The 15,610-nt window shown below is 38.8% G+C and overlaps 1 protein-coding gene across 3 annotated transcripts in view; it reads left to right on the top strand.

The window, feature by feature from the left end:
- Positions 1 to 830: 830 nt before the first annotated feature.
- The window catches only part of VIRMA (vir like m6A methyltransferase associated), a 58,667-nt gene continuing 43,887 nt past the window's right edge, over positions 831 to 15,610 (top strand). For 2 of the 3 annotated variants that reach the window (XM_019822895.2, XM_011291400.3), the window contains exons 1-3: positions 831 to 964; positions 10,203 to 10,318; positions 14,800 to 14,901. In XM_019822895.2, the coding sequence (XP_019678454.1) occupies positions 902 to 964; positions 10,203 to 10,318; positions 14,800 to 14,901 (281 nt within the window). In that variant the 5' untranslated portion in view covers positions 831 to 901. The remainder of the gene's footprint in view (positions 965 to 10,202; positions 10,319 to 14,799; positions 14,902 to 15,610) is intronic. The other variant, XM_003999978.5, reaches the window with a different exon arrangement.

Raw genomic sequence — 15,610 nt, 5'->3', positions numbered from 1 at the left:
ATACATATACCACAATTTAATTATTGCTTCTTGTTGATGTCAATTAACAGATGTTTTTGCAACTATTACGTTTTATCATGAACATTCTCGTATGTGTAGGTATTTCTTTGGGCACATGCGTGAGAATTGTCTTAGAAGTGGGGCAGACACATGTAGTTTCACTACATAATTCCTAATTGCTCTCCCAAGCACTCGTGCCATTTAGACTACAAAACAGTTCCAGTTGCTTCAATGTTCATCAACCCCGAGGCCATGAGACTTAACTTTTCACTCTACATTTCTATGTTCATGGCATTTCACCTTATACAATTTCTTGTTTTGCTTCAATTAGTCCTCACCCTAAGACTGGGTTGGGCATTATTATTCACATTTGCAGATGAAAAAAACAAAAAAAAAAATCTCTTCGTTTTTAGACTACAGTTGCTGCTTAAAAAAAAAAAAAAAAAGTCTTACTTTTCAGCCTCGCTTATTGAACCTTTTTCCTGTCAGCCCTGGAAAGGCTGCTTGCTTGGAAAAGAGGTTTCACTGGGCCGGGCGTCCATCGGGCGGTGTTCCTTACCCCTCCTCCACCCTCCTCGAATCCCGCTCGGCACCTTGCCATCCGAAGGCAGTCGTGGCTCTGCAACGCGGTGGAAGGACAGGGTTTGGACCACTAGCGACGCCGTAGTCCCCTCCTTTTCTCCCTCCGCCCTTCTCGGTGCTCCTGCGGCGCCCTCCGCCGCGCTGGAGAAGGCGGGGTCGGAGACTTCCGGCAGCACCACTCTTCGGGATAGGCCAATGCTCGCGGCGCCAGCGCTCCGGTCACCGGAAGTGCTGCGGTCTCTCCCTCTCCGGAGCCGCGGTCGCCGAGGTTGGAGCTCTGCCCCGGAAGTCCTCTCCCTATCCCCCGCCCGCGGCAAACATGGCGGTAGACTCGGCGATGGAGCTGCTATTTTTAGATACTTTTAAGCACCCGAGCGCCGAGGTAAGGCTTCCCGACTTGATTCCGATCCTGCTTGCCGACTCGTGGACCCTTACAAAAAGTCGTTAGGCGGGCCTCGACTTTTCCTCCCGCCGATTGTCGCTTTAACGCCTCACAGACATAGCCCCCTCCCCCCCAGCTTGGGTGTAGGCACCGCGTCTGAGGGAGGGCGGCCGTAGACCCCCCCCCCCATTTCCCCCGGCTTTCCCTTAGTTCCCCAGGCCTTTGGTCGAGCTGGCTGCTCCGCTTGCCTTGTTCTTTTGTTGTTGTGCTGTTGTTCCTGTCAGCTTCGGACCTGGAGAAGGATCACGGTTTTCAAGTTTACCTGAGGTGGTGTTTGGGAGGGGTCTTGGACAGCTTGAGTTTGACAGCGCAGGTGACTGAGTAGGGTCCCGCAGGTTTCGTGGTTCCTGAATCCCTCCTCCTAGGTTTCCTTCCTGACAGGAGTTCTGCTGTCCAGATGTGACACTCGTTCGGTTCAGGATTGCGGCGTTCTCCAGTTTGCCCTGAAACTTTAATCCTTACCTCTTGGAAGGATTTCACACATTAGGACGCGAAGTTCTTACACGGAACGCCCTTTGCGTGGAGAATACTTGCGAAGAAGAGAGACTTGAGAGGATTGTAGCTCGTCTGTCTGTGCAGCATAACTGTCTTGTCGTTTGGAGGGGCGAGGGTGGGGGTGGTGTGGACTCCTCGTTCTGTGATGACCGGAGTGCCCCTGAACGTCGGAGTGGCTCTGCGATATTTAAGTGGAAAGGAGCTAGTTAACTAACGGTTCCCGAAAGCCGGCCCAAATGAACATTAACCAGGTCCACAGAGAGAATGAAAACGGCCCCAGAGCTCACATTTCTCTTCCAGCGTAAACTTAGTTTAGTGAACGGTTCTTTCTTCGGAGCTAGTGATGATAGTGGGTAGTGGTTGTATCTTAATGCTTTGTTCGGCAAAATAAAAAAATTGACAACTTGGTGGTCTTCTAATTATTTCAACGAGTGGTTTATAGGTGTGTGAAAATAAAAACTTTTGGAAACTTGAACATGCCTTACTAACAATGAGTGAGTTCGTGGTCTCATTTCTTGTGGGTCAGTAAGCTCTGCTTGTCCCAACGACTGCCTGTACTTCTGTGACTGTACTTCCAGCTAAGCTTTAGAAAACTCATGATGGGGTTAGTAGTTGGATCAGAACGAACCTGTCATGTGTACAGTAATAAAGAACTGTTAAAAGTGAAAGAAAGAAGTCTGTGATGAGTTGGTGATGAGTTGGTGATGAGTTTAGGTAAATCGTCATTAATTCACTTGTGTATTTAAAAACCTTGTATTTCTTGGGGTACCTGGGTGGCTCAGTCTGTTAAGCGTCCCAGCTTCGGCTCAGGTCATGATCTGGAGCTTTGTTGGTTCAAGCCCCCCGGGGCGGGCTCTGTACTGACAGCTCGGAGCCTGGAGCCTGCTTGGGATTCTGTGTCTCCCTCTCTCTCTGCCCCTCCCCCACTGTGTTTCTCTCGCTCGCTCTCTCAAAAATAAATAAACATTAAAAAATTAATAAATATCTAGTGTTTCTTCATTCATTCTTAGACAAACATTGGGGACCAGGAGAGGTCAGGGCCCATTCTGGCGATGATTGAGGGAGGCTTAGTAGAGATCACATTTGAACAGAGTCTTGAAGGAAGACTAAGGGTTTGTGGGGAATATGGAATATTGAGCTGTTTGTTCTCAAGGAGCTTATAACTGACTATTGGAGGTTAGGTCCACAAAAGTATGATTCAAGTTAGAAGGCAATGAGTGTGTAAAGAAACAGTGGGAATCCCTTGGTGTTTATCATCTCTCTCTCTTTCCTCTCTGTCTCTCTGTCTCTCTCTCTGTTTTTAAAAGTAAGCTCTGTGCCCAGTGTGGGGCTCGAACTCATGACCTTGAGATCAAGAGTTGCATGTTCCACTGGCTGAGCCAGCCAGGCACCCTAGGGTTTATCATCTTTATTCCAAAATGCTCTGACGTATTAGGTCCCCAATGAGTATATATTTAGCTCCATTTGGTGCTACCAATAAGGCTACGTGATTTCAGAGGAGAGAGAGATCACTCTTCTTTTGAGAATACCAGGGAAGACTTCATCAGGGCAGTTAGCATGTGAACTTGGTCTTTGGTGGAAGAGGAAATGTTCCACAATTGTAGATAAGAAAGCAGGGCATTCTCCTGGAGTAGTCAGTCCTGTGTGGAGTATGCCAAAAATATTCGTATTAAGTGGCAGCTGCAGGGCAGTTCGAAGCCAGATCATGGAGTTCCTTGAATGCTCAGCAAAGGAGTATGGACTTTGTTTTATAGGAAATAGGTAGTTTTTGAGCAGGCAAATTAAATGACTAGTAAAATTCATTAAGTCAATTAATTGATCAGTAATACCTAAAATGATTCAGAAAAATTAGAAATGGCAAATAAGGAAGAAAAAGTGAGACGTCATGAAAGCTTGGGTTTAGCAGATGGGCAGTAATCACTGTCCACAGTTATTGAATGCTCATTTTGTGCAAGATGCGGTGCTTTCGTAATTTAAATATACTATCTCTAATTCTTTTAATAATTTTGGAAGATCCTTATCCCTATTTTATAGATAAGGAGAGTGAGTGTGAGAAGTTAGGTCATTTTCCTAAAGTGTCATAGCAGGATGAAGGCACAGTAATGTGGCTCTAAAGCCACACTGTGTCTCAGTAGGACTAAGTAGGAGGGGATAGGTACAAGATAAATTTTGGATATAGAGTTGATAGCATGGCAACTGATTGTGTGAGAGAGAAAGAGTAGTTAAAAGTTCTAGAGTTATAGTTTTAGAGACTAGAGAATTGGGAGGGCCATTGATAATAGAAAAGTCTGAAATTGGGTTTGATGGGAACAAGATAATTTTAGTTTTTGGTGTGTTTAGTGGTACACCAGAGAGATTTGCTCAAGTAGGAATTTGGAAATTTGTTTTAACAATTTCATTTATGAAAAATACTTCTGAAGGTGAGGTATAGCTCCAGGAGGGGCAATACAAATAAGAAAACAAAAAAATAAAAACTCCCAAAACCTATTGCCCTTGCCTTCAGAGAAGTTTTATCTGGTGAAGAAAATATTTAGTCACATTTCCCAAGGGGAATACTGAAAGGGGTTTGAGTCGTGTTAAATGAATTACAAATTGTGTTTGTGGTTTGTATGCCACTTTATTAAAAATTTTAAAAACTTAGTAAATTTTTTAAAAAGCTTACTCATTTTGAGAGAGATTGAGAGAGCACAAATGGAGGAGGGGTGGAGGGAAAAGGTGGGGGTGGGGAGAGAGAGGGGGAAAAAATCTCAAGCAGGCACCATGCTGTCAGATGCGGGGCTCAAACCCTTGAATTGTGAGATCATGACATGAGCCGAAACCAAGAGTCAGACACTTAATGTATTGAGCCTCCCGGGTGCCGCAATTATTATTATTTTTTTTAACATTTATTTTTGAGGGAGAGAGAGAGAGCAGATCCAAAGCGGGCTCTATACTGACAGCACAGAGCCTGACACAGGGTGTGAACCCACAAACTGAGAACCCACCGACTGAACCACCCACGTGCCCCTATTATTATTATTATTATTATTATTATTATTTTTAATGTTTGTCTATTTTTGAGAGAACACGAACAAGGGAAGGGCAGAGAGAGGGAGACAGCAGATCTAAAGTGGGCTCTGTGCTGTCAGACGTGGGGCCAATGTGGGGCTTGAACTCACAAACCCCAGGGGATCATGACCAGAGCTGAAGTCAGATGCTTAACAGACTGAGCCACCCAGGTGTCCTGTACTTGTATAACATTTTAAAAATATACTTTATTTTAAAATAGGATCTTTTTATTTTGACTAGGTAACACATGTGTGAGGTAGAAATTCAATAGATACAAAAGGGTATACAGTAAAAAGTATGGCTTTTTCTTGTCCCTGTCCTCTAGCCATCATGTTTCTTTGCCTAGGTATTCTATATAATTCCATTTTTACTGGCTGCATAATATTTCTTTAAGTGGTGATGCTATTTATATTATATTCTCATACATTTAGGTTTCTTTTTTTTTTAAGTTTATTGATTTATTTTGAGAGAGAGAGACGACACACGCACAGGGGAGGGGCTGAGAGAGAGAATCCCAAGCAGGCTCTGCACCTTTAGTGCAGATCCCAACACGGAGATCAAACCCATGAACCATGAGATCATGACCTGAGCCAAAGTCAGACGCGTAACCAACTGAGCCACCCAGGTGCCCCTACGTTTAGGTTTCTAACTTTTTACAATGATGTGATATTCTTTGATTTTTTAAATTAAAAATATTTAAGTTATTTTATGAATATTACTTTCTAGAGTAGAATTGCTAGGTTAAAATACAGTCTTACAATAGTGATTGATGCTAGAAAGTACTGCTTCATTTTAGAGTTTCTTTAAGAAACTAATTTAGAACTCATCTGAACAGAAGTGATAATGGAAGTGGTAGGAATAGATGAGATAGCTTTAGCTTACCCTTAAGGAGAGGGTAAACAGAGAGGGGAAAATAGTTGCAGGGATAAAAGAATAAGGAGGGGGAGACAGCTACACTGTGACTTGTAAACACACAGTGACTCCTTCTGAAGGTAAATGTGGTTCAGAGTCCTGAAATTTGACCAATTTATTTTTCACATTCCTGCTATCTCTGTAATCATAAATCTTCCATGATTCCCCTTGTCTTCCTAGGTTTAAGTACTCCTCTAGATATCTTAAGCGCCTACTTCATTGTAATATTTGCAACTCTCTGAAAACACAATTCAGTCAACTTTTATTAAGCACTTATTAAAAGTCTTCCATTCATTAAATGAATATGCTAGGCACTTTGATTATAACAAAGTGTAAACTGAGACTTGGTTCTTGTCTTCTTGAGATACAACTGTAATGGGAGAAATAAAAAAAGCAATTACAATTTAGTTTGATAAGAGGCTTTTGATTCACAAGGAGAGGCATCTATTTAGACTTGCTCTGGCACAGGTTCCAAGAGAAAGTTAACTCTAGGGGTGTCTGGGTGGCTCAGTCAGTTAAGCGTATGGTTTTTGATTTCGGCTCAGGTCATGATCTCATGATCAAGCTCAGACAACGCAGAGCCTCCTTGGGATTCTCTTTCTCTGCCCCTACCCTTCTTTTTTTTTTTTTTTATAATGTTTATTTATTTTTGAGAGAGAGAGACGGAGCATGAGCAGGGGAGGAGCAGAGAGAGAGAGGAAGACACAGAATCCAAAACAGGCCCCAGGCCCTGAGCTGTTGGGCACAGAGCCTGACATGGGGCTCGAACTCAGACTGTGAGATCATGACCTGAGCTGAAGTTGGACGCTCAACCGACTGAGCCACCCAGGCGCCCCTGCCCCTACCCTTCTTGTGCTCTTGCTCTCTCCACCCCCGCCCCCTCCCCATAATAATAATAATAATAAAAAGAGGGGCGCCTGAGTGGCTCACTGGATTAAGCGTCTGGCTCTTAATTTCGGCTCAGGTCATGATCTCATAGTACAGAGCCTGCTTGGAATTCTTTCTCTCCATCTCTCTCTGCCCCTCCTCTTTCTCTCTCTCTCTCTCTCTCTCAAAATAAATAAACCTAAAAAAAAAAAACTCTTAAAAAAGTGGACTCTAAAAGGAGTTGGGACAGAGGAGTGTGGGAGCAGAGATAATATAGCATGAGTGAGGGCATGAAGGGTGAGAAAGAGCATGGTATGTTGGGGCTATAAATTTGAACTGATCAGAAGAGGTTATACTTGTTTATAAGACCAGAAATTTGGCCTGGGGAGCAGGGGAGTGATACATTTATCTTCTAGAAGGACCACATTGCAATAGGAGAAAGGGTGGAGGGGGGCAAGAAAGAAACCCCAAACCAGTTAGGATCCTATTGCTGTAATCCAGATTAGAGTGAATAGTGTCTAGAACTAGAGAAGTGAAGCAGTAATGGAGAGAAATACCAGATTTGAGAGCTTTTTAGAGGTTTAATCACTGGGACTTGATATTTAGATGAATGATTTAGGTGAGAGAATGAGAAAGAAGCAAAGGATAATAATGGTTTCTGTCTTGGTCATTGTGTGGATGGTGTTGCAAACACTGATATAGGAGAGTTCAGTTTTGGACTTGAGTTTGTGGTGCCAGAGGGACATTCAAGTGGAGATGTCCAGTTGGCAGTTGGTTATAGTGGTCCGGGGCTTGGGAGATTTATATTTGGAGATTTATATTTGGAGATTTATATTTGGAGTTGACTTATGGCAATGGATGGAAGTTTTATTTCTTGTAATTTTATTGATTGTGTTTAGCTACTCTGCCCTACTTTTCTCCTCCAATTTGCCCTCTAGCCATGGTGAACTATGCTTGCAATTTCTTGAACCTTCCAGGTTCTTGTTTGCCTTCCTTATGTGCATGCTTCTCCCTTTGCTTGGAAAGTTGTTCCTTCTCCTCCGTTTCCACTGATTCTTGTTTGCCTTAAAGACTTACTTAGCTCGGGGAGCCTGGGTGGCTCAGTTGGTTGAGCATCCAACTTCAGCTCAGGTCATGATCTCACGGTCTGTGAGTTCGAGCCCCACGTCAGGCTCTGTGCTGATAGCTCAGAGCCTGGACCCTGCTTCAGATTCTGTGTCTCCTTCTCTCTCTCTGCCCCTCCCCTGCTCATGCTCTGCTTCTCTCTCTGTAAAAAATAAATTAACATTAAAAAATTTTTTAAAAATCATGGAAGATTTATGATTACTTAGCTCAAGTGCTGTTTCTTTGGGGAAATCTTTCCTGACACTCCTCTTTTCCCCTCCACAAATTTTTGCTCACGGTCTGAGTTAGGTAAGTACCTCTTTGACTTTGCACAGACTCCTTTGTGAGTCTGTATCATAACAATATATCTGTCTACCACAATAGATGGTCTCTTCCTTAATGGCTGAGATTATGTTTTTGTCTTGGTATCCTTGGGACCTGGGATTCCTTGGAACATAATAGATATTTAATAAATGTTTAGAAATAAATATTGAATAAAAGGATAGCAACTAATACAGAAACTCTTCTACTTACAGACAAAATGGATTTTGAAAGTCTGTTCATAAAACTTTAAGTTCATTTTTTTTAGGTCCACAGTGATTACACCCTAAAAACTGATACTATTAATTAATCAGTAAAGGGCAAGGTAGAGGAGGATGCAATTAATAACTTTTGTTCTAAGTTTCCTTTGTACATATTAATGAGAATTTATAATATGTAAGCAAAGGATCTTCAATATAGTATACTTTGTAAGTAGAGAAGTTCTTACAGGAAGGAAACATAGCACCAAAGTTTGAGGCAAAATGCTAATTTCTTTTGTGTAAAACTATGTAGTATATGTAGAATACCTATAGTATATTTGTAATAATAAGTATACAAGTTCAGCTGCTGTCACAAAAGTTAAAATAACAGTGGATTTGATAAAATAGGATTTTCTCTCAATCTGGTTGTTAAGTATTCTAGGGCTCATATGACAGTTCCACAGTGTCAAGGGCCCGTATTCCTTCTGTCCTTTTCCTTTGCCATCCTTAGGGTATTGCCTGCCTTGTCCAAGGTAGCTCACTGATAACATCTGTGTTCTAGAAAGGCAGCAGAATTTTGGAATAAGAAGTAGAAGGAGTTTCTAAAGTCTGAACCTTCCCTTTAAGGACATGATCTGGAGTTGCCTGCATCATTTCCATTCCCATCCCATTGATCAGAAGTTAGTGATCATGGGGTACCTGGGTGGCTCAGTTGGTTAATAACCATCCAACTCTTGATTTTGGCCCAGGTCATGATCTTACAGTTCGTGAGATCAATCCCCATGTCAGGCTCTATGCTATTAGCATGGAGCCTGCTTAGGATTCTCTCTCTCCCTCTCTCTCTCTCTGCCCCTCTCCCATTCATGCTCACACTCTCACTCTCTCTCAAAATAAATAAACTTGAAAAGAATGTAAAATAACTCAATAATTTTTTAAAAAGTTATGATCAGGTGTTCACACTGGCTTAAGTGTCCAACTTCAGCTCCAGTCATGATCTCACAGTCTGTGAGTTCGAGCCCCGTGTCGGGCTCTGTGCTGACAGCTCAGAGCCTGGAGCCTGCTTCAGATTCTGTGTCTCCCTCTCTCTCTGCCCCTTCCCTGCTCATGCTCTGTCTTTCTCTGTCTCAAAAATAAATAAAAACATTAAAAAAAATTTTTTTAATGCAAAATTGGGGGGCTCAGTCAATTGAGTGACTCTTGATTTTGGCTCAGGTCATGATCCCAGGGTTGTGGGATCAAGCCCTACACTGCTTAAGATTCTTTCTCTCTCCCTTTCTGCCCCTCTCTCCCACTCACATGCTCTCTGTCTCTAAACTAAAAAGTTAAATTAAAAAATGCAAAATTGGGAAGTCATCCTCTCACATTTTAGGAAAGACTAACTTGAATAATCTTTTGGTCTGTTGATATGCATGATATTCTTTGCAGCTTCCAAGAGAGACTCAAGAGTCATTCTTTCTAGATACAAATAACATGAACCATTTTTCTCATGAATTTTGATCACTAAGTAATCAGGTTGGCTGAACTTCTAGGAAAAGTTGGTGGAAAATAGTCCAAAAACAATGTGAAACATTCATTTTAAATTACTGATCACGAGAGCTATCTTTGATACTGTGTCAAATAATACATAGAAGTATGTGTATACTAAATATAATTCATGCTGTCCATTTCTTTTATTTTGATAAACAGTTTGTGGATTCAGATTATTTCAGGGAGGGCTTAACTTCAACTATTAAATACCTAAATGACTCTCCTTGATCTCTTGTTATTAGTTGTATGTAAGTTTAGTAAATTAAACTGATTTAAGTATAGATCTGTAGTCTCAGTCTCTTATTTATAATTCAGAAATTCAAAAATGACAGAAAAGTCCACCCTGAATTCATTTGGTCTTGCAGTCTAATCTGAACTGACATGGTAGTTACAATCTTTTTTAGTATGAATGTTTATACATGTAGCTGCAGAAATATTAATGTTTTGATGACAAGGTAATCAAAAGCAGAAGCAGAGAGTGTTAAGTAACATGTAATATTTGTATCATACTGCCTTTCTAAAAACCCAGAAATTCAGGATTGTGAAAAGCATCTGGCACCAGACGCTGTTTAATGGTATGGAGTTTAAGATTATTTGTGACATTTTGAAAGAAATTAAATTGAAGATGAATAAATTTTGAATAGAGAAAGTGTTTGGTTTTGCTTACAGTATGTCCCTTTCCTTCTTCTTTTTTTTTTTTAAAGCAAAGTTCTCATATAGATGTAGTACGTTTTCCATGTGTGGTTTATATCAATGAAGTCCGAGTCATACCCCCAGGAGTAAGGGCCCATAGCAGCCTGCCAGATAATAGAGCATACGGGTAAGTGAGCTTTCTTTTTAAAAGTGTTTGTGACAAAAGATTGTCCTAGACATATTCTTAAGTGCAAAAATTTGAGGTGATATTTTGTAAGTAAAACAAACAACAACCTAAAACTTTACTCAGTTATGTTTTGTTGGATATAGGTTTTCTAAATAATCCACATATTATTATATATTAGAAAAGAGCAATTATTTGATCTAAGTACCAGAAAAAAATTTTTCTTCATTTTTTTTTAATTGGTGAAATAGGTTTATATTTTCTAAAATATTCTAGGGTGGTACAGTCTAGTAATTGAAGTATTTTTAACCTGGCTTTTTCCTTGAAAATAAGTAAGAATTAGTCTGAATATTTAGAAACGTATCTTTTATATTATTTTATATCAGTTTTCATGACTTAATGGTGATCTTCTTAGCCTGATAAATGTGTCTTTTTATAAATTTGTAGCTTCACATTAGCCTTTAGTTTTAATTAGCAAGTACTTATTTGATGCTTTCTCTTTCTTAGGCTCTGTGGGAAATAAGTGAAATGTAAGACATGGTCTCTGATGTGGAGTTGTTGATAACTTTAACAGCTGACCTAAAACAGAGGAATTTGATCTCTGTTGTACCATGAATAATCATTTTCTTCTTCCTATTTTAATTACATGAATTGGAAGTATAAGCCAAATTTTGGTTTTGGAAGCATGAACATATACAGTAAATATATTTATATGAGTTTTTAGCTTATAGTCTCAGTACCACATTTTATTTATTTTTTTTTTAATTTTTTTTAACTTTTATTTATTTTTGAGACAGAGAGAGACAGAGCATGAACAGGGGAGGGTCAGAGAGAGAGGGAGACACAGAATCTGAAACAGGCTCCAGGCTCTCAGCACAGAGCCCAACGCGGGGCTCGAACTCACAGACCGTGAGATCATGACCTGAGCCGAAGTCTGACGCTTAACCAACTGAGCCACCCAGGCGCCCCAGTACCACATTTTATTATGTGCATGTTCTAATAGCTTAATTTCTATAACTTGAAAGAGTTAAACCAGCTACTTAGTGTTATGGTACAGATTCAAAGTGAAGGGCTCATTTCTTCATAATTATGAAAAGTAGTTGGTTATTTGTAGAAATAGATATAAAATCTTTATAGGTTTTCACATCATTCAAAAATACAACAAATACAGGGGCGCCTGGGTGGCGCAGTCGGTTAAGCGTCCGACTTCAGCCAGGTCACGATCTCGCAGTCCGTGAGTTCGAGCCCCGCGTCAGGCTCTGGGCTGATGGCTCAGAGCCTGGAGCCTGTTTCCGATTCTGTGTCTCCCTCTCTCTCTGCCCCTCCCCCGTTCATGCTCTGTCTCTCTCTGTACCAAAAATAAATAAACGCTGAAAAAAAAAAATTTAAAATAAAAAATACAACAAATACAAAATGAAACAATAAAAATATTTAATGTTTATAATGAGAAATCACTGACTTCATATATCTTTTTTATCCGTGTTTAAGGAAATAAAAACATGTTTTCCAATCATTTCTTCTTGTTTTTTCCTATAAAGGGAGATGTGTGTAGAATGGAAAAGATGGGGTGATGACAGTGTAATGTAGCAGTCTTCTCTAATTGTACTGCTTTTGGTCAAAGAAGGTCTATCAGTTATCTATTGCTACATAACAAATTACAGCAAATTTAGCAGCCTAAAACAGTAAACATTTATTATTTCACACTTTTTCTGAGGGTCAGGAATCCAGAAGTGGCTTATTTGGTTCAAGTTCCCTCATGAGATTATAGTCAAGATATAGTCCAGGGCTGCAGTGATTTGACTGGGACTGGAGAATTTGCTTAGAAACTCACTCACATGGCTGTTGTCAGGAGACTTCAGTTCTTTGCCAGGAGATCTTCTCTATGGTGCTGCTCATGTCACAACATGGATTCCTCCAGAGTGAGTGAGAGCGCATACTTCTAACCCAGTATCAGAAGTGATGTACCATCATTTTTACCATATTCTGTTCATTACATGTCCTGCTGGTATGGTGTGGGAAGAAACTACAAAGGTGTGAATACCAGGAATGAGGGGTCTCTGGGGCTGTCCTGGAGGCTGGCTAGCACAGCAGGCAAAATGGATCTCTTCCATTAGCTGCAATGGGTAGGAGTATTGTTAAATTTTCCCTTTTTTCTCTCTTGTATTTCTTAGCTGGGGGTAAATGGCAGTTCATGTTTTAATAATCCCAAATATGAAATTATCAGAAACTTTATACATCATTAATATGTTATAGAACAGTAAATTAAAGTATTAATACAGTAATGCAAATAAATGTAAGATGTCAGAAAGTAATGTTAGAGATCGAGTGATATTTGTGTAACATACTTTACAGCATTGTTTTTTCTCATTATAAACATCTTTATACATCTAGCCAACAAATTAAAATAGTTAACAAGAAGTTTTTTCTCATTATAAAATTCAGGAATGTATAGGTAAAATTAAAATCCCTGTAATCCCTCCCTCCTAAGAAAATCCTTACATTTGATGCATTGTGTTGTTTAATGTATATGTGTATATTTGTGTATTTTGTTGTTATATGTGGTGTTTGTATATTTTGCTGTTATTTTTTATAAGTGTGGTATCTTATGTGAGGTTAGGTTTTAGAGTCAACTTTTAAGATGGAAGTCTAGTGCAGTCAAATCACCATTGATTCTTTAAGTTGCTTTTCACTGACCAGTGCTTGAGTTTTTGGGGCTTCAAAAGTAAAGAATTTACATTTGAGTTACCTTTTTCCTTTCCTTAGATACTGAAGGCCAGGGTCTAGTTTGTTTGAAGAAATAAAGGAAGGAGAGACTAGAGATGTTGTACATATACGGTTGAATTTGGGTTAGGTAAATGTTTGCTACTCTAACCCAGCTGTATACTGTTTTGTATATTTCTTTCTTTTACTTAACATTACGTCAGGAGTACTTTCACATCATTAAATACTATTTGAAAATATAATTTCTAATGGTTGCATAATCTAATGAATGACTGTACAGTAGTCCCCCCCCTTATCCATGGTTTCACTTTCCGGGTTTCAGTTACCTGCGGTCAACCGCAGTCCAGAAGCAGATGATCCTCCTTCTGACAGATCGTCAGAAGGTCAGTAGTAGCCTAATGCTAAGTCATGATGCCCATGTCATTCACCTCACTTCATCTCATCACATAGACATTTTATCATCTCACATCACAATAAGAGGGAGTACAATACAATAAGATATTTTGAGAGAGACTACATTCCTATAACTTTTATTACAGTATATTGTTGTAATTGTCCTATTGTATTATTATTGTTAATCTCTTACTGTGCTTAATTAGAAGTTAAACTTTAATATACATATGTATATATGTGTATACACACACAAACACATATATATATGTACAAATATATATGGAAAGAACAGTATATTTAGGGTTTGGTACTATCCATGGTTTCAGGCAACCATTGGGGGTCTTGAAATGTATCCCCCGTGGATAAGGGGGTACTACTGTACTGTAATTTGTTTGGCTAGTTCCTTATGTGGGGACCATTAGGTGTTTTTTGCTTTTCAAATTATAAATAAGAGTATGATGAACATTCTCTTGAAAAAAAATCTTTTTTTGTGTATCAGTGTTTCCATAGAAACACTTAGAAAAAAGGTATTTCTGCATCAGATGGTATGAACATTTTCTCATTCTCCTGAATTTTATTGCCATGTTGCCTTTCAGAACAACTGCGCGTGTTTGTACTTCTATCAGTGCATAAGGGAACCTATTTGATATACTTTGGGCATTACTCCTTTTACCATTTGAATTTTTTGTAAATAACAAAATATGTGATGTTTAGAATCAAGGTTTTTAGTTGAGTCTGAGGAATTTCAGCCAAGGGTAAAGTATATATCAAGTAAGATTTCATTCTAACACAAATTAAATAGGCTTTACTCTTAACTATGTAAGTCTACAAAAACATCAAAATATTTATCTAAATTGCTACTATACAGATTTGAATTTAGGCTTTAAGTCACAATTTAGGGCTCTGATGCCAAAATTATTATAATCTTGTATTAATGTAGGTTAATTTGAAATCAAATTGTAATTATATAACTCGAAGTTAGTTAACTCCTGATTCTTTCTGCTAATGGAAGGGAATCATGCTATAATGAATTATAAAAGTAGGTGTTACAATTAGTTAGCATTTGTCTTTATAATACATTAAGACTTTAAAATATTTATGTGTATTGGAATGGCCCAAGTAGCAAGCTAAAGATACTTGTTGATTAAAATTTCATTTTCAGTAATACTCAAAAGGCATAGGTGTCTACTTAAAAATTGAATATGAATTTTAAAAATTACAGAAAATAATTACAATTAACTGTGTATTTTTATTATTTAAATCTTAAGATATAATTCTAGGATTGCTTTTAAATTTGTACTTTGTCTTTTGTTTTAACTTAGGAACTGATTATTGCAAAGGCTGATGTTTCAACTTTGTTTCATTCACAGGGAGACCTCTCCGCACACATTTCAATTAGACTTATTCTTTAACAATGTAAGCAAACCAAGTGCCCCAGTTTTCGATAGGTTGGGAAGGTATGTACCTACAAGGTAATTGCACCAGAAATTTAGGAGTTAATAGGCAAAACCTTTTTATTCTTTAGATAGAAGAAGAAGATATATCTGTTGGTGGACCCAAGAACTCGGGGTTTATTTTACCAGTTGGCATTATTAAAGAAATGTCAAGCTCCTAGAAAGATGTTGAGTTTCTTTACAGAGTAAAAATTTAAATGTGTGAAACATTAGCCATCTTGTTTGCTTTTTATTGGTGTATACATTTCTTATACACACATCAAATGATTTAATAATAATCTTCTAATTTGGAAAAAATTGCTTTTTGATTTCTTTAAAAGAACTGTATAAACACTTTGGTAACTAATAATTTGTATCTTTTACATCAGACTATTTCATAATTTAAAATTCCATGGGCATATTTTGTAAAATGAGAATTTTGTTAATAGAAACCTCTATTTTGGATTATTTAATACTTGCCAGGTATTACTAAAACTAGTTGTTTTGATGTCTGCAAGATAATTGACCATTAAATGGGCTTAGTAAGAACTCATTTATAAATTTTTACTTATTTATTTTGAGAGAGAGAGAGCAAGCTGGAGCGGGTCAAAGAGAGAGGTAGAGAGAGAGAATCCCAAGCAAGTTCCCCACTGTCAGTGCAGAGCCTGATATGAGGCTCAAATTCATGAACTGTGAGATCATGACCTGAGCTAAAACCAAGAGTCAGATGTTTAACCTTCTGAACCAC

Source organism: Felis catus, chromosome F2 (assembly GCF_018350175.1).
Source record: "Felis catus isolate Fca126 chromosome F2, F.catus_Fca126_mat1.0, whole genome shotgun sequence".
In the NCBI taxonomy this organism is placed as follows: Eukaryota; Metazoa; Chordata; class Mammalia; order Carnivora; family Felidae; genus Felis; species Felis catus.
This window is presented reverse-complemented; position numbering and strand designations above follow the sequence as displayed.